This window comes from Macrobrachium nipponense, chromosome 13 (genome assembly GCF_015104395.2).
Source record: "Macrobrachium nipponense isolate FS-2020 chromosome 13, ASM1510439v2, whole genome shotgun sequence".
NCBI classification, from domain to species: Eukaryota; Metazoa; Arthropoda; class Malacostraca; order Decapoda; family Palaemonidae; genus Macrobrachium; species Macrobrachium nipponense.
The window spans coordinates 78,556,172-78,576,736 of record NC_087206.1 but is presented as its reverse complement, the minus strand read 5'-3'; the positions used below and the strand labels follow the sequence as shown (position 1 = coordinate 78,576,736).

Genomic DNA, 20,565 nt, shown 5'->3' with positions numbered 1-20,565 from the left:
TTAAGTGCCCACCCACCTCCCCTCAGGAGACAGTGGCACTGATAAAATATGAATAGAAAATGGGAATGGTTCCTGATATCCGCCTCCCAGCGGCGGGAATGGGTACTACCACCTGGCCGCCCACTGCGTGTGCCGCGAGTTTTGAAATTCGGAGAATACAGCTATATATATATCTGCCAGGTAAGTATGAACAAACTTAATTGTATTATAACAATAACATATTCTATTAGGCTATACAGGCAGTCCCCGGGTTATGATGGGGGTTCCATTCTGGAGACGCGTTGTAAGCCGAAAATCGTCATAAGCTGGAACATCATCAAAAATCATAAGAAAACCTTACTTTTAATGCTTTGGGTACATTAAAAACTATGTAAACTGTATTATTTCATTTTTTATAAAAAACCTTCTAATATTGATTATTTTGCATTTTTGGAGTCATATTTCTTCTGCCAGATCAGCATTGTAGGCATTGTAACCCTGGAACATGCGTTGTAAACCTGGGAATAATTTCTGATAAATATAAATTGAAAAGCGTTGTATCCTCAGAACGTCGTAAGCCGAACCTGTCGTAACTCGGGCACTGCCTGTACTTATTCCATTCTTGAATATAACTCCAAATTCTTTGATGGCTGCCTATTTGTCATGCTTCATATTAACAGTTAGTGTTTACTTTGCAAATTTGAAGGTCGGCCAGTTTTATTAATTTCAGGCCATTCCCCTTCAGAATGTGGAATTTTCGGTCTTCTTTCATTATGCCCTGTGTCGTTGAACATACCTCACTGTAAGAGGCAGGTTTGTCATCAGTTCCCAAGGAGGGATGTTTGACATTCCCTTGTGTGTATTCTCTGAAGTTGCCTCTGAATAGTTTTGCCTATCTCTCTCTTAGTATACCAGAGTAACTGCTAATTCTTATTCAGTTCTAAAGTTTTCATTTTTGTCATCAGCACTGTATACTAGGTATATTGATTCCAAATTTTGTTTTTGATAGTTTGATATGCAGTGAACCCCCCCCTATATTTGCGAGGGATGTGGACCAGACAGGCCCCCCCCCCCCCCCCCCCCCCCCCTGCGGGATAGCTAAAATCCGCAAATAGTTGGAACCCCTGTAAAAACACTTAAAACTGCATAAAAAAATTTATACCTGGTTTCTTTTTAAAGTTTTATCCTAAAAAGTGCATTTTATGATGAAATCGATATAAAATACAGTAATTTGCGAATATTATTTGTAGGAAAATACTGCAAATAGGTGAATTTCCTGAGGATAATGCCTGTAGAGGAATCTGCGAATATGTGAGTCCATGAATACGGGGTGTTCACTTTAGTACTTTTGAATTACAGCAAGTATTGTATGGGCATTTGGAGTGTATGAATAATTGTTCTGAAATGTTACTGGAATAATGATGGATTACTCTGAATTTTTTCCCATAATTTTTGTTCTTATGCTAGTTTACAATGAGAGTCAACAAATCTGTCAATCTGTGTTCTTCCGTTCTTGGATAATGGCTACTTGGTTCATCTCTTTTCATCACTTACATATGAGTTGCTATGCACACTAATGGATCATATCAAGAGCAACTCTTTTGTAGGTGTCCGTTTGTTATGATTCTTGCAATTTTTGGCCCCCAGTTAAGTATAGTTGATGGCTCTCTGGCTGTCTTTCTAAATGGTGATAAACTAACTGCTGACATTTTTAGCTCCAGACTAGTTTTGTTTCTCTTTTGATACCCTAGTACCACTCTGCCTCCATTGGGAATGGACCATCTTTACGTGATTCAGCTTGTCTCCTATACTCAAAATAATTCATATCCTTCCTCTCAGTTTCTAAGTTGCATTTTCATACAATCAACTTACCTGTCAGATATATACATAGCTAAGACTCCGTCGTCCCCGACAGAAATTCAAATTTCGCGCCACTCGCTACAGGTAGGTCAGGTGATCTACCGGCCTGCCCTGGGCGGCAGGACTAGGAACCATTCCCGTTTTCTACTCATATATTTTCTGTCGCCGGTGGTATCAACATCGTTGCTGCCACCTCCTGACTGGAATTCGCTTTTCTAGACAATTGATCATCTTTTTGTGGACTTATGAAAAATGTGGCGAGATGGCTTCACCTGAAAGGAATCAGTATATCTCTATACCTAGACAACTGGCTCATCAGAGCAAAGTCAGAGAAACAGTGTTTGGAGGACCTGACTGTGACACTAAACCTGATAAAGACCTTAGGATTACTCGTGAATCTCGAGAAGTCCCAACTGATCCCCAGCCAGAACTTGGTCTATCTGGGGATTCGGATGGATTCTCGGGGTTTTCGAGTATTTCCTTCTCAAGAGAGACTAACGAGAGGTTTAGAGAAAGTCTCTCTCTTCCTAAGGAAGGAACGTACTTCGGCGAGGGAATGGTTGAGCCTATTAGGGACTCTTTCCTCGCTCGAACAGTTCTTTCCTCTAGGAAGACTTCATCTCCGTCCGCTTCAGTTCTTCCTCAGAAGATCGTGGAACATGAAGACAGGGCTTCTCTCGGACAGTTTTCCCATTCCAGTTCTGATGAAAAGCCATTTAGAATGGTGGTTACTCCCACTGAAGGAAAACAAGGGTACTTCTCTAGAAACACAGAACCCAAACCTTGTATTGTTTTCCGACGCGTCGGAAAAAGGTTGGGGAGCAACCTTGGGAAAGAGAGAGGTGTCAGGCACTTGGAATGCTCTTCAAGTGTCCTGGCACATAAACTGCCAAAGAGCTGTTGGCCATACACCTAGCCCTAAAGAGCTTCGAACCTTTAGTGAGGAACAAGATAGTCCAAGTGAATGCGGACAATACAACCGCCCTTGCATACATTCGAAAGCAAGGAGGTACTCACTCGTATGCCCTTTACGAGCTCGCAAGGGACCTGCTGTTGTGGACATTTCTCTTTTGACGAGGTTTGTTCAAGGAGTAAGGAACGTGAGAGCAGACAGGCTGAGCAGGAGGAACCAGGTCCTTCATACCGAATGGACCCTCCACTCAGAAGTTTTGTCGGAATCTCTGGTCTCTTTGGGGGACTCCTCATGTCGACCTCTTTGCACGTTCCTCTCAAAGAGCTGGAAGTCTTTTGTTCAGTAGTAGAAGAACCCCAGAGCTCTAATAGTAGACGCCTTCCTGCTAGATTGGTCTCTGTAGACGTTTACGCATTTCCCCCATTCAAGATTCTGGGGCAAGTGCTCAGGAAGTTTGTGACTTCAAAGGGGACAAAAAATGACCCTGATAGCCCCCTTTTGGCCAGCTCAAGAGTGGTTTCCAGAGGTGCTGGAGTGGATGGTAGACTTCCCCAGATCCCTTCCACAAAGGAAGGATCTTCTCAGACAACCACACTTCGAGAGGTTTCATCAAAACCTCCCCGCTCTCGCCCTGACTGCCTTTCGACTATCGAAAGACTTGTCAGAAAGCGAGAGGCTTTTCTAGCAAAGCAGCAGCTCGATCGCTAGAGCCCGAGAACTTCCACTATCCGTGTTTACCAATCGAAGTGGGAAGTTTTTAGAAGGTGGTGTAAGTCGAAGAAGTTGTCCTCCCCTCCAGTACCTCTGTAACAGAATTGCTGATTTTCTGTTATTTTTGAGAGAAGAATCGCGTCTCTCCGTAGCCACGATAAAGGGCTATAGGAGTATGCTTTTCGGCCGTCCTTTAGGAAATAGAGGCTAGATTTGGGAAACGATAAAGATCTACATGATCTGATTAGATCTTTTTGAAGACCAAGAAGTCTAAGATTACTTCTCCCCCTAACTGGAATCTCGACGTGGTACTTAAGTTCTTGTCCTCAGCGAGATTTGAACCCCTGCATTTGCCTCGTTTCGCGACATAACGAGAAAATGTTTGTTTCTTTTGTCACTGGCGACGGCAAAAAGAGTTAGTGAGCTGCACGCCCTTAGTGATAAAGTGGGTTTCAATATAGATTCAGCCATCTGTTCCTTCAAAGAATTATTCTTGGCGAAGAATGAAAATCCTTCGAATCCCTGGCCGAGAAACTTCGAAGTAAAAGGCTTATCGGGTCTCGTCGGCAGGGAACCGGAGAAGTCTCTTTGCCCGGTAAGGGCTTTAAAGTTACATACAGAAGAAGAAAACAGTTGGGAGGGTTCTAGACAAGGTCTCTGGGTGCCTCGGTAAAGGATCCATCAAGACCTATGTCTAAGAATGCTTTAGCCTTTTTTTTGTTCAGGAACGTCATTACGGACGCTCATAAGGCTTGCACGGATGATTCTTTCAAACTCCTGAGAGTAAGAGCTCATGAAGTGAGAGCAGTGGCTACGTCTCTCTCTTTTCAGAGAAATATGTCACTAAAGAATATCTTGGAAGAAGCGACATATTGGAGATGTAATTCTGTGTTTGCTTCTCACTATTTGAAGGACGTTCGTGTGACCTATGAAAAATGTTTTTCTTTAGGTCCTTTCATGTCTGCGGGCACAATCCTGGGTACAGGAGCTAACACCAATCCTTAATTACTACATAAGTCTAATAGATATGTTCTAGACTTTCTGCTGAACAAGTGCAGATGCCGCACAGGTGGCCAGTCACTTTCGTTCAGTAAGGAACTCTTGTGATATCTTTTATTAGATGAGTATCATAAATTTTTTTTTGAAAAATTATTGTGTGCGTGTGCAATTTGGTTTGAGTTATGGTTGTTGCGAAGAGTTTGGGGATAACTCGGAGCAATTTTTAATACTAACATGGTGGTTAGGATCAGGTGGTCGGGATTGGTTGTGTGCTCCTTAATAAGGTGTGTTGTCATATAAGTGGATCAGCACCCATTGACAAAGTCCTTTCAGGCTCTGCCGAGTAAGTGGATAAGACCCCTTCGGCAGACCCACAAGAATTCTTGGCCATAGATCACATATCTCGCTAAAGTTTCTTGAGGTGATGCAGACTACGGGGCAAACACCCACGAAGTCTACCACCTATCAGGTAGGAACCAAGGTTTTATTTATACCTACAACATATGTTGTTTACCTGTCTATTCCAGAAGTAGCTGTCTCTTACCCTCCACCGAAGGGTGCCAATCAGCTATGTATTATATAATACAATAAAGTTTCAACATACTTACCTGGCAGATATATACGATTAGGGCCCACCCAGCCTCCCCACAAGGAGACAGGGGGCGAAGAGAAAAATATATGAGTAGAAAACGGGAATGGTTCCTAGTCCTGCCGCCCAGGGCAGGCCGGTAGATCACCTGACCTACCTGTAGCGAGTGGCGCGAAATTTGAATTTCTGTCGGGGACGACGGAGTCTTAGCTATGTATATATCTGCCAGGTAAGTATGTATGAAACTTTATTGTATTATAAAAATATCATTTTTCGTTTGATTCCCTGTGTATGAGCAAGACATCAGTTCTTTCAATTAATTCTAAATCTATTTTCCCACCAGCTAGTCCTTCTGCTATAGTTACTACTGATAATGTTAGGGTAGTATGTATTGTTTTGGAATACATATGTTGTTAATCATCTACTACTATTTTGGTATGGTCATTTCAGGCTGCTGATAAAGATTATAATTTCAGATTGGTTGTGTTTTCTCTTGTAAAATTTCAAGATGGGTCTATATATCATTTACTTTCCCTGGTAGGCAAATGGACATTATGCCCTTGTAAAGTAATTCAGGGAATTGGAGTTTCATTTTTCTCTTTGACTTTGGATGCCTCATAGCTCAGTAATTTATTGATAGCTCTTTTTATTTCGTCATACATCATATTTGTTCAGACGTGATGAAGACTTGTTAAAAACAGTAGTTTTTTGTTGATTGAATAATGAATTCTTGAAAATTTTTATTTGATAAATGCTCCGTAGTATATTGTTAACATTCCGTTGCAAGCTATGTCTTGTGCTTTCTCGTCTTTAATTTTTGGTATTTTTCAGTGACCCATGGGAGCGAATGACTAAAACACGGATTCACACAGCTCATCGAGCTAATATCTTCAGTGCAAAGTTTATTCCACAAACTGCCAATAGGAAAATAATTTCTTGTTCTGGTGATGGTATCTTGGTTTTCACAGGTTTGTCCAAGTTTTGTTTTGTTGATGCTTATGTGCTTATGATACAGAAAATTGATTAGGTGTGCAAGTTTTTACGTAGTTCATCATTTTAGTGAGAAATCAAGTTCCTTCCTTAAACAGTGTTCTTAGGAGCTTAAAGGGCCAGAGATTGATTTGTGATTTTTTCTTTCAGGTAATCAGACATATTTTTTCCTCAAATGACTGCTGACTTAAGCTGTTGTAATGTAGCGATACATTTTATTCAGGATCCTCCACAAAATGGAATGTAGGTTGATTGGTTTGTTAGGCAGCTGACAGCGTGCTCCAAAACAGTAGCCAGTTCAAAAGCTATATCTCAGGTGAGAGACTGGTATCCATTTCTCTCAAGGGTAAAGAATAGAGAATCAAATAGCATAAGTGATTGATGGTTTATACATCCTAAATACTTTCTGTAATTCAGAATCGTAGCATCAGTGATGATAATTGGCCCATACCATGAAGGAGGTTTACTATTAGTCATGATAGACAAAAAGTGGAAGGAAAAGGTTGGTATTTCTCTTAAAGTGATACCTCTTTATTTAAGAATTAAGACAACCATGTCAACCAAACATTGTGTAGTAATAATTAGAATAATGATGAAGGCAAATAAATAAGATAAAAAAACTTAGATTTATAAGTTACCACATCAGAATGATTAATTCTGTCCTTTACATTGGTGCATGCATTAAAGGTGATTGATAAAATGAGACTGATCTTCTACACTGGTAACCAATTGTGGCTTATCACAACTGTCATAAAAAACTATTTTGATATAGTTTACACCAAAGATAATGTAGAGGTCACTGGAACATGATTAAAAATAAAATAGTAGCTGATTATCTCAATATTTTTAAAGTAATAATTAGCAACACCGTACTATCTCATATCATGGGGGTGATGCGTGTAACACTTATGAGTGGTCAGTGTCTTTAGATTCCCTAAGTTTTGATAACCCTGCGATTAAGTGTCAACGTTGTCACACACTATAGGTCTTTGACCAGAAATGACTACATTGGCAGAATATTGATTTTGCCCTATATCCAGACTTCATCATTAGGACTTTTACTATTCTTCTCACATTTCTTTCATCTTTGTATTACAAAGCGTATTACTATAATATTCAGTTACTATATCCTTTACAACACTGTTTTCTACTTTCCACTTAGAATGAATCATATAGTTGTCTCTGGAATAGGCACACAGTCCCTGGCTTATGATGGAGATCTGTTCCTGAGCCACCTGAATGGACGACTTAAGTCGAATCATAACTAAAAAATTGATAAAATTAAAAAAAAAAAGTTATGAAAGCCTTACATTTAATCCTGTGGTTGGTTTGCACGCTGGAAGGATAGCAACATGTACTTATTTGCATGAAGGAGCTCAGACACTAGTACCCAACCTAATGTCGCCTTCACTTAGGATTTGTGTCTTAAGTCAAATACGAATTGTTTATGAATATTTTTGGAAAGCATCGTAAGACCACCTTGACTTGGAGACTGCCTGTAGAGCTCATACGACCTAGTCTTTTTATTTAGAGAATGCAGGTCAGCACTGCAACTGAACTTGTTTTAGGTGACTGTTCTCGTGTCAACTAATGTTGATTGTCAAGTTTTGGGAAACTATGATAGAAAATTTAGCACTTTATTATTATCACTTTATATAGTTACTGAAAAAGTAATTGTGTTGAGAATTTGAAGTCAGTAGCCTAGCTAGACTGTTTAGTAATAACAATAATAATAACAATAATAAAAATAATAATTCAACACTTCAAACATACTAATGTCCCTATTTTTACTGCTGTAAATGAAATCACTTTTAATTACCATTATGAAAATAATCCCAGCTTAAGCATTTTATGGGATATACAGTGGTTTCCTGAAGTCATGCCTCTGGCATGTCTGCCACTTTCATATCGTGTACATCCAGTAACTAAAGGTAATAACTCTGTCCACATACAATTACGTATGTCTACACATGTGACAAGACTTTAAAAGTATTACAATGAAAGGGGAAGGTTTGACCTTCAATTAGAAACCTGATTTTAGCTATTTTTTTTTTTTTCGTCAAAGATGGCTTGTATGTCTATACATATGCAATTTCACGTTTACATTTATGACAAGCGTTTCAAAATACGTATTATATTGATGGGGAAAGCTTTGACCATCAGTCAGAAACCATCTACTTTTAGCAATTTTTTTTTGTCAGAGCTGGTTTTTAAGGCATCTGGAGTAGAGTTTTTGGATTTCTTCTATTACAACAGAGCCTCTTGCTTCCTAAACAGAGTGGAACCCCTTTTTGCATGTGATAACTGATTGTAAGCTTTGCATGTGATAACTGCATTGTAAGCTTAATTTTTACTTAGAGTCAGATATGTACCAAGCAGCTATTATACTTTATATAATAAACTTTCAAGTTCTCTAAGTAAGTGTGCTGTTCCAATGAAACAAGTTATGATTGGTTTGGCATTGTAGGATGTTTTGTCATCTTAATTTAAGAAAAGGTTTCTGAAAATAAATCGTATTTAATTGTTATATAGTTTACTTGTTAGTACTTTTTGGAAACATATACAGTATTAAACAATCCAATTAATAAGACGTTATCATGCTTTGTGCTAAGTTAACCACAGTTTTAGACTTTTCACAATTTGCCCAAATTTATTAAGTGTGTAGATAAAGTCTTAAGAGGTTTGTATATTTTTCTTTAAGGAGGTTCCATGGAATGTTTTGTTGTACTTCACATCATTCAATGATTGTCCAAATATCCGTATAAAGATACGGAAGTACATCAGAACAGTGACATTATAGGATACTTTTATACTAATACATTACACCAATCTCAAATATTTCTGTCAATTTGTACACAGTTTATTTTACCTGAGTTTATACCTCATTTAGATTCAATCCTTTTCAGAGCAATTTCAGTATTTTAGTATTTATGAAGTTTTGCAAAATTCAAATCAAGCTATTCTATTTTATAGTGCATTTACAAGATACCTTGTTGCTCTTAGTCCTCAGTTTTTATCACAGAAAATTATTTAAAGTTCAAATGAAGATAGAATGCATTACTACCCTAATATGTACTATTCTCCTTGCATATTAATACATTTTTATCTACCAGTTATTAATTTATTTTTCTCTTTGAATTAGTGAGAACTCTTTCTGTATTTCCCTTTACCTCCTGTTACTCTTCTTAATGAACGACACAATATTCTTTGGAAGCTTGAATATCAAGTCAGTAGCCCCCGTGGGCTTGTTCCATATGAATAAGATTCATCTTCTGAATATATAATAATAATAATAATAATTTTCCCTTCAGATCTGGAGCGTGAAGAGGAGACGCACGACTGCAAGTTCAATTGTCATGTTAGTACCTGCTATGACATAATTACTGTACCTGATGACCCTCACACATTTCTTACCTGTGGAGAGGATGGAACTGTTAGATGGTTTGATCTCCGTGTCAAGGAACAGTGCACGATACGAAACTGTCAAGAAGTAAGTTTTTTTAAATTCCTCTGGCCATCACAATTTGCGTGGAGTTATGCATTTAAAGTTAGCTATAAATCTCACATAATGTTGAAGTATACAATAAAAACCAGAACAACTTTAAGGTAATATATCTCAGTGTAGCAGCAGTATGTGTGCATATCTGTTTGTCCAAAAATTGAAAATTTTGAAAATGTTTTGTGCTTCATGCTAGTAAATATCATTAATTACTTTTTAGTCACTCATTTGGTTTTTTGAATATTCACTACATCATCACTTTAACCCTGACAGTCTGGCCTAAAATTTATATTAAGCACATCCCTGCAAGTTTTAACACTAAAGATTTCATATTTTTATTATGTCAAGAATATTCTTATTTTATTTTTCAAACTAATTTCAGGATGTTCTTTTGAATATGGGACGTGCAGTTACTGCTGTAGCAGTAAACCCCATCACACCATATCATTTAGCTGTAGCAACACAAGATTCTACAATACGAATTTATGATCGCCGTATACTAGGTACCAAAGCCACAGGTAGGACTGTAGACAACTTTCTTACGTACCGATGCATAGACTAAGTCTTTTCATGTTCTTAGTAACGGAGACTTGTGTGATTTAGAGCAAGATGTTTTCTAAAAATGATAGTGTAGTATTTTATCTCATTGCCACAGTTTTATTTTCAACAGTCATTTTTCATGAAGGGACGGCACCCTAGAAAAGATAGGACAGTGATCACTGCCTCTTTCATGCATGAATTGAAAAGTGTGATGAACCTATTGTGTAGCAAACTTCAACAACAGCTGCTTGATACGCATTATCGGCAGCACATTGATAACCCTTCCACACGCTGCACCTTTCACTTCTTATCTTACAGGCACTCGCTCACCACTTGGATACTAAGGCACTTCCTTTCTTGTACTTCTTTCACATCATCTCTGCAATACTGTCTAGGTCTTCCTTTCCTAACCTTTTCACAGTACCGGACAATTTATGTACATGTTTCCAAATGTCTCATGCTTTGAATTTTTTATCTTCAGAAGGCTGGAAGATTGTGTTATAGTAAAAGCTAGGCATTCACTAAAGAGTTATTACAATAATTTTAATTTTCAAAATTTAAATAAAGAATTGTTAGTACTCATTTATGAAATTGATACTGATAGCAGGTAAACAAAATTATTTTCTCACACATGAATACAAAACTGAAGAATTTCATTTCGTTCAAGTAAATCAAACATTAAATCAGTTAATTTTTCAAAAACATCTTGATTTAAACTGATTTAAACTTTTCAGTTCATAATAATATTAGTCAAAATTTAGTTAAGTTTTACTTTATATCATTGGTTTATCAGTTGCCATTTCCTTTCATTATTTTAATCTGGAATAAAGAGAAGAATGTCATTTCTAGTCTGGCAATTCCAGTGCTCAAATTAGCGGTTTCTTTACTGAAGAGAGGAACCAACATAGTGCAATCTCTGTTCTCTTTTTTTCAATTTTTTTTTTTATCATAAAATACCCTGTCAGCTGTTACTATCAGTACTAAATTACATTATAACTAATACATTAAAGTTGTTTGAATTTTATTTTTACATTTTCACAGAATTAATGATCTCTGTTGCTGTGTTTCCAGTGCATGATTAATTTTAGTCCTCAGTTAGTCTTGTTTAATAGATAATTCAACATAAACCTACTGTATTCCTGAATGACCTAGTAACATCAATGGCTGGACTCTCAGATTGATGTTGTGTATGGTACTTTATAGAAGTTTGTTATCTGCTGAAGATTTGAATATATTTGTTTAAAAGGTTTCTTGTGCTATCTCAATGAACTATTGATTATGTAACTCAAAAAGAATTAATTTGAATCCACTAACCAGACTGGAGCCATTTAATTATTTCTTGACTTTTAGTGACAAAATAGAATTGCTTTAGCAAGACCTAAGATTTTAGTGTACTGTTCTGTGATCAGGTTTACATAAAAGGTGAATACTGTCAGTAAGTTTGAGATGGGATTTTTATAGTATGTAGTTGCATTAGTCATGATTTATGAAATTTAGGTATACGTAATGTAAGAATTGTTTGATTGACTAAATACTATAAAGCTTTAAAAGTTGTATATATATGTAACCAATTTTTTTTGCTTATCCTTGTTAAGATTCATTCTTGGAGCAGTCCGATCGAGCTCTTGTAATGAAATTGAAGCCTGACAACATGGAGGGCAAGAATCATAGGGTCACCTCTCTGCGCTACAGCCAGGATGGCCGAGAAGTCTTGGCAAGCTATTCTTCAGATTATTTATATCTTTTTGATACTGAAGTAAGTATTCATATATTATGACTATTCAATCTTGATACTGTGTGATATTCAGCTTAAGGTTTGCAGTTCATTTTTTTGTGAGAATTCCATTTTTTCTGATGAGTAGATGTATTGAACTATACATATTGTGAATAGATACCTTGGGTACCTCCATTGATATTCTTTCTTCCATCTTCCTTTTTAACCCTCTCCTAACAATTGTTTCATAGTTTATACCTTTGTGACCTTTTACTCTAAATTTTCCCTTCAGTGCTGAATGACCACATAGGTCCCAGTGCTTGGCCTTTAGCTTAAATTGTTATTATTTTTTGTATTCTATACCTTGAGTGCCTGAATGGGAACTTTTTCAGAACTTCAAAGAAGTTTCCTTAAATGGTATTGAAGACACCGATGCTGAATCTGAGACCGGACCGACCCTCAAACGCTTACGTCTTCGAGGGGATTGGTCTGACACAGGCCCTCAGGCACTCCCAGAGAGTGAAATGCGCAGTCAGGCTGGAGGTAATGTGTACATTGTATATAGAATCATTTTAATTTTAGTTTTTGAGTTTATATGAATATTTGTTTTATTTCTGATGAATCTTACCTACTGTTCAAGATAGCTTATATCTCTTGGGCGATAGGTGAGGATATATAAGCTATCTTTAACATTTGGTAAGTATCCAAATAGTAGATTCTACTATTATGAAAATTTATATTATTTCCTATAATATCTTTCCAAAGGTGTTTTTGAATTGATTTCAAAAGTGTAAAGCTGTATTGTAGGCTAGACATATTTAACATGGTCATACAAGTGATTTGAACTGTAGCCTTTGAGAGAGCAGCTAAAGTAGTGTCTACATACAAATACAATACCTGGTAGTTTATATACACAATCATTTTGTCACATGTTAACAGAGCAAATAGACTACATATGAGGGCCTCAGAACCACAAGGTGGTAAACACCACTTTTTAAAAAATGAGTAAATTGCCCTCAAAGTCTAGCATTCATTACTCTGCTTCTAAGAAAGATATTGATTTAAACTAAGTTTCATATGAAAGCCCTACCCTTTATAAATTTTTTGTGAAAATAAAAAAAAATTGTGGGGTGCGCTTGTGCGCTAGCATTCAAAATGTACGCCTAACCCTTCACATTTTCATAACCAGCACATAAACCATAATTACCATATATTTCGGCGTATAAGTCGACCGGAAGATAAGTCGACCCCCCAATTCTGAGTAAATTTTTATGATTTTAACTAATATCGGGTATATTAGTCGACCTATAAAATGAGGCCAACCGTACGCTCAAAATAAGCAGCAGGGTAAAACGTATCATATAAAATAACCTGAATGTTATTACGGTACATATATTGCTCTACTTACCATAAGAAATACAGGTAATATACTCGGAATATTAACAAATCTGTGTAATATATAAAAGATGAATATCGGCAAATATGATTAGAAATGACGAAACGAAAGATACGTTACTCGAGTGTAATGTAAACAAACAAAGCGCTAACTAACGCTGCATAACAGCCTACGTATATATGTATGTACAAACTGCCACTCAAGTTAATGTTTTGATTGGGTTGTTAAAACGACGTGCCGGTATTTTACTAGTATGTTGGAATATTCCTTGACCATTGGTTCTTCTATGGCATAAACAGGCTCATTTGAGGGAAAACGAACCTGCAGTTGATTCACCAGATTCAAACTGGGATCCTTATGATGAAACCGTGAATGATAATTTGTCTGATGAATTGTTTAATTCAAGTGACGATGACTCAAGTAATTTTGAAGGATTTTAAATACATATTTACTATTAAATACAATTTTTTTTATTTTATTTAAAGAGATAAATAAAGATTTCATACCATAAATGTTTTTGAACAATACCCCGGTAAATACAAAACTGTCAGAGTGAACGCATCCTTCTCAATTACTGTACTACAAATAGCTACGCAATGTTTACACTTGCTGTGCGATTGGGGATTCTCTAAGTTACTTTGATTTGTTTCATTTTATTTAAGGTAATGGATGTTCTAATGTATTATTATTGTCGTATTACAGTGTGAAATATTTTTAATACTGGTATTTACATACATTGTTACCTCAACAAGGCTGTCATTGTTATTAGCCAACTGTAAAGCCTGGATTCCTGTACCGATATGCCAAAATAATAAAGATTCACTTTTTGTTACCGTTAGATAAGTCGACCCCCTAATTTTGGCATGATTTTTTGGGGCTAAAGGGTCGACTTATACGCCGAAATATACGGTAAATGTGTAAAAGGATAATGAAGTGTTATTATATTCTTGTTATAACAGCAATAGATGTAATAATAATAATAATAATAATAATAATATATAAATATATAATAATAAGGTAATACAGTAATATTGGTTAATAATATTGATAATAATAATAATGATAATAAAATGTGTACTCACCATGAAAATACTTTCGTGGTATAACAATCATGGATGTTATACTGATGGTGATAATAATAATAATAATAATAATAATAATAATGGAGATGCTACATCAGAAGCAACCTGACGGAGAGAGGATATAGAAGAAGGTTGGTCAACATCTGGAATGAGAAGAATAACACCCCCCAAACAGAGCAGAGGCTGGCAGACCAAGTAAGGAACATAAAGAAAAAGAACTGGCTCTCCCCAACAGAAAGAGAAGAACTGGAAAGGGAAATGTCACACGACAACGAATTACACGAAGACGAACTGAGAGACGATGCCACAGAAGACGACAGGGATGATGAGGTATCAAACAACGACACACGAAGAAACACCGATGAAGTAACAGAGAGGATGGAATGGGTAGATAAGATTAGACTTTGGATGGAGCCAGATACAGAGAGAACAAAGAAAACAAGTGAGGTCAATGAAATAATGGGCATAATACACACCACCAGTATCACAGAAACAAATAACTTGGCATATGCAGGAGCAAGATTAGTAGCAGAACTGATGGGGATTTGAACACCAACACCACCAGCACAACCAACCCAACAGAAACCAAAACAGCAACCTCCTTGGAAAAGGCGCCTGGAAAAGCAAATCATGGTGATGAGATCTGACTTGAGTAAACTGAAAGAGATGGCAGAAAAAAGGCTAAGAAGCAAGAAAACAAGGGAGGAACTCAACGAGAAATACAAAGTACAAGAGAGGGGACTAAACAACACAATAGAAGATGTAAAACAGAGGCTTAAGGCCAACGCACATAAGATCCAACGGTACATGAACAGGAATAAGGGATACCAACAGAACAAACTATTCGGAACCAACCAGAAAAGACTATACAGCCAACTAAGAGGGGAAGAGAACCACCAAGAAATTCCTGAAGCCGAACCAAGTAAGAGACTCTGGGAAAACATATGGAGCAATCCGGTATCACACAACAAACATGCAACATGGCTCCAGGAAGTCAAGGAAGAAGAAACAAGGATAATAAAACAAAGATTCACAGAGATCACGACAGACACAGTCAGACACCAACTAAAGAAAATGCCAAACTGGAAAGCCCCAGGTCCCGATGAAGTCCATGGATACTGGCTTAAAAACTTCAAGGCCCTACACCCACGAATAGCAGAAAAACTCCAGCATTGTCTCAAATCACCATGCACCCAGATGGATGACCACAGGAAGAACATCCTTAGTACAAAAAGACAAGAGTAAGGGAAATATAGCCAGTAACTACAGGCCTATCACCTGCCTACCAATAATGTGGAAGTTACTAACAGGTATCATCAATGAAAGGCTATACAATTACCTAGAGGAAACAACACCATTCCCCACCAACAGAAAGGCTGCAGAAGGAAGTGCAGGGGCACAAAAGACCAGCTCCTGATAGACAAAATGGTAATGAAGAACAGTAGGAGAAGGAAAACCAACCAGCCTTCGACATGATACCACACACATGGCTAATAGAATGCCTGAAAATATATGGGGCAGAGGAAAACACCATCAGCTTCCTCAAAAATACAATGCTCAACTGGAATACAATACTTACAAGCTCTGGAATAAGACTAGCAGAGGTTAATATCAGGGGAGGGATCTTCCAGGGCGACTCACTGTCCCCACTATTCTTCGTAGTAGCCATGATTCCCATGACAAAAGTACTACAGAAGATGGATGCTGGGTACCAACTCAAGAAAAGAGGCAACAGAATCAACCATCTGATGTTCATGGATGACATCAAGCAGGTATGGTAAGAGCATCAAGGAAATAGATACCCTAATCCAGACTGTAAGGATTGTATCTGGGGACATCAGGATGGAGTTTGGAATAGAAAAATGCGTCTTAGTCAACATGCAAAAAGGCAAAGTAACGAGAACTGAAGGGATAAAGCTACCAGATGGCAGCAACATCAAACACATAGATGAGACAGGATACAAATACCTGGGAATAATGGAAGGAGGGGATATAAAACACCAAGAGATGAAGGACACGATCAGGAAAGAATATATGCAGAGACTGAAGGCGATACTCAAGTCAAAACTCAACGGCGGAAATATGATAAAAGCCATAAACACATGGGCAGTGCCAGTAATCAGATACAGCGCAGGAATAGTGGAATGGGCGAAAGCAGAACTCTGCAGCATAAATCAGAAAACCAGGAAACATAAGACAATACACAAAGCACTACACCCAAGAGCAAATACGGACAGACTATACATAACACGAAAGGAAGGAGGGAGAGGACTACCTAGTATAGAGGACTGCGTCAACATCGAGAACAGAGCACTGGGGCAATATCTGAAAACCAGTGAAGACGAGTGGCTAAAGAGTGCATGGGAAGGAGGACTAATAAAAGTAGACGAAGACCCAGAAATACACAGACAGGAGAATGACAGACAGAACAGAGGACTGGCACAACAAACCAATGCACGGACAATACATGAGACAGACTAAAGAACTTACCAGCAATGACACATGGTAATGGCTACAGAGGGGAGAGCTAAAGAAGGAAACTGAAGGAATGATAACAGCGGCACAAGATCAGGCCCTAAGAACCACATATGTCCAAAGAACGATAGACGGAAATAACATCTCTCCCATATGTAGGAAGTGCAATATGAAAAATGAAACCATAAACCACATAGCAAGCAAATGCCCGGCACTTGCACAGAACCAGTGCAAAAAGAGGCATGATTCAGTGGCAAAAGCCCTCCACTGGAGCCTGTGCAAGAAACATCAGCTACCTTGCAGTAATAAGTGGTACGAGCACCAACCTGAGGGAGTGATAGAAAACGATCAGGCAAAGATTCTCTGGGACTATGGTATCAGAACAGATAGGGTGATACGTGCAAATAGACCAGACGTGACGTTGATTGACAAAGTCAAGAAGAAAGTATCACTCATTGATGTTGCAATACCATGGGACACCAGAGTTGAAGAGAAAGAGAGGGGAAAAATGGATAAGTATCAGGATCTGAAAATAGAAATAAGAAGGATATGGGATATGCCAGTGGAAATTGTACCCATAATCATAGGATCACTAGGCACGATCCCAAGATCCTTGAAAAGGAATCTAGAAAAACTAGAGGCTGAAGTAGCTCCAGGACTCATGCAGAAGAGTGTGATCCTAGAAATGGCGCACATAGTAAGAAAAGTGATGGACTCCTAAGGAGGCAGGATGCAACCCGGAACCCCACACTATAAATACCACCCAGTCAAATTGGAGGACTGTGATAGAGCAAAAAAAAAAAAATAATAGTATTGATAATAATAATATTAATGATAATAGCAAATAATAATGATAATACGGCAATATTAGTAACAATGATGTTGACCATGATAACGTTCCATCATCATAATGTTTAGCCATTAAAATAATCATCACCAATATCATAATAATAATCAAACACAAAAAAATTATAGAAAAATAATACTACTTCTCTAAGAAAAGCATATATTTTAATCTGTACTCACCAGAAACTACTGTACATCTGCTAAAGAACTTGAAAATAGGGGAGGTGGGGAGGGTGGGGGACTAATTGTTATAATCTAGATTGTAAACTGTGCGGTGATTGGCCAACACTTACGGGCACCTTATGGGGAAAAATGCTGATTGGCGTAGAACTGACTAACCGCTTAGTGACGCACGCTCTCATTGGCTCACTCTTGAGCTGCGGATGTGCTTCCTTGTGGTTCTAACTGAGCTCTTATGAGGCTGTAACCTCCGCGCAACACCACATTCATTCATGTAGACAAAATTGATAATTCCTACTGCTCAAGTAGGGATTTCGACCTTTTTGAAACTCCTGTATAGCATAGAAATGCAACAAATAGACTGGAAATGTTGCCAAATCTACTGGTATGCCTAACTTGATACTGGTGGGGGTGGCTTTTACAACTCTGTAGTTCTGAGGCCCTCATATACTTAAGTGGAGTTCTGAGGCCCTCATATACTTAAGTGGAAAAACAATTGATGCTGTTGTATTGGTTTACATGAAACACAGTTATCCATATCAGAGGAAGCAAACTGCCCCTCTTTCATTAAACCATGTAGTTTTCAACAAGGTTAGAAATTCTGCTTGCAACCACCTCCCTTCCTAAGAAAGCCTTGTTCTCTTTATCAGCGTGTGTGCGTGGACACCACCCTACTTACGAACATTCAACTTGAAAATATTCAGATACACAAACAAATGGGGTCATAAATTAAAATTGTGATCAAAGAGTTTTCCTTTGCCACCCTCAAGTTCAAATTGTTTTGCACACCTATTCTGTAAATATAGTACTGTATGTGCAATGTATTGTGTCGTAGGATGAAAAAACATGCAATACTGTATAGATTTTATATCATACAGTACTTAAATATGCATGAAGAGTACAGTAATCAATTTATAAATAATTCAACATACATACGTCCATCCTTAAAGTACAGTGGTCCCCCCTTATTCTTGGGAGATGCATAACAAACCCCCCCACGAATAGCTAAAACCCGCAAATAGTTGGAACCTGTATAAAAATGCTTGAAATGGCCTATTTTGTTAGTTAAAACTCAAGGAAAACCCACTAACAATGTTTTATACCTGTTTTTTTTATTAGTTTTATGACAAAAAGTGCATTTTATGATGAAATTTATAAAAAAAAAAACAGGAGTTTGTGGATATTTCTCTTAGAAAAATACAACAAATCCGTGAATTTCCCACGAATAATGGATGGATGTATTCCAGAGAGAAATCCGTGAATGCGAGTCCTCGAATCCAGAGAATGGGAATATGGGGGCCCACTGTAACTTGTTTGTAGGTAGGCTGGTGTCTGTATTTTTGTACATATTTAATTTTGTCAACATTAGGCCATTTTCCCTAACAGGATGTGGCCCCAGACAAGGTACCACAACAGTCACATCTACATTCATGCTTTACCTTCAAAATATTGGGTGAACATCCTGTGCAGTAAAGCCCCCACAACATTAGCTGCTTCTTGGACCTATATGTAAGGCTCATCAACATTAAGTTTAACCCTCCCCCCCACTACTCTCTCTCTCTCTCTCTCTCTCTCTCTCTCTCTCTCTCTCTCTCTCTCTCTCTCTCTCTCTCTCTCTCTCTCTCTCTCCCAAATTTTCCATGCATTCTTGCGAGGTCCTAGATATTAAGGCCCCTCCTTCTCAATGCCACTTTCACCCTAGATACCCAATCCTATCTTGGTCTTCCTCTCCTCATTTCTTCTAACACTTCTGTACAGTATTATTCAAATTTTAGTAGCCAATCATGATCACCCAGTCTTACACATGCCCAGACCATCTCAGAATACTTTGATCTGGCCTTCCACCTGTGCTAATCTTTTTACCACCTGTATGTATCTCCACAATTCAAGTCTGCTCCTTATCTTTACACACACCCTGCTGCCTTTCTTGCTTTAGATATTGTTTTTACTTGATATTTTTTTACTTGCTTTCCTCTTCCTACCATCATCTGTTATATTTACTCCCACATACTCTATTAGTTATTTGCATTCCTCCAATTTCCATAATAATATTCATTGCTCCTTCTTCCAAGTTTCAGTTCAAGTTCATAACCTTACTTTCTCCTCATACATGCACTGCCATTTTCATTGACGACTATGCACAGCAGGTGTTCTTGGAGGGACATGTACATGGAGAGTCGGATCATGGGTAACCTTCACTATGGGTAATGATTCCCCTCTCTGGAATCAAAGTCCCCCATGTTAGTAAGAAGTATCGCACTCAGTGGAGAAGTCAAGTTCATGTTAGTAAAACAGACAATTGAGAAAGTGAGATGATTCACTTTACTTCTACAGTCACCTCATTTTAGTCTTGTAAGTGTTTACAGCGGAAGGTCAATCATCGACCACAGTCTGTTCTACAGTTCCTCCAATTGATCTTATCAAGATGGAGTCAGTAAGGAGGTCAATCAGGAAAGATTTCCTGGTCTCATGAGATCTACAAGAAGTCTACTTCATATTCTTATTCACCCAACTTCAGGAAAGTTTTTGTGGTTCTTATGGGAGGAGAGGTCTATTAGTTGCTAAGAGAGGGCAACCACAACTCTCGCCCAGAAAATTTGTCATTTTCGAGGTCTTTGATTTGGTGCATTAACTGGACAACAAGTTGATTCTGAGGAGGAAGGGAGATGGTCCTTATGAAAGCTGAATCAATTTCTTTTTGTGCTTTGTGAGTTTTACTGAACAGATGGCAAGTACTGTACTGATTTAATCTTGAGTAAGGAACTGAAGAATTGCATTTTTTCCAAGTATAT

General features: G+C 37.8%; 1 protein-coding gene across 1 annotated transcript in view; it reads left to right on the top strand.

Annotated features, from left to right (window-relative positions):
- Window positions 1-20,565, top strand: part of LOC135225878 (DDB1- and CUL4-associated factor 6-like) — a 102,951-nt gene that overhangs the window by 17,219 nt on the left and 65,167 nt on the right. The window contains 5 exon segments of the mRNA XM_064265441.1: window positions 5,883-6,019; window positions 9,353-9,531; window positions 9,923-10,058; window positions 11,676-11,836; window positions 12,187-12,337. Of these exon segments, the coding sequence (XP_064121511.1) occupies window positions 5,883-6,019; window positions 9,353-9,531; window positions 9,923-10,058; window positions 11,676-11,836; window positions 12,187-12,337 (764 nt within the window).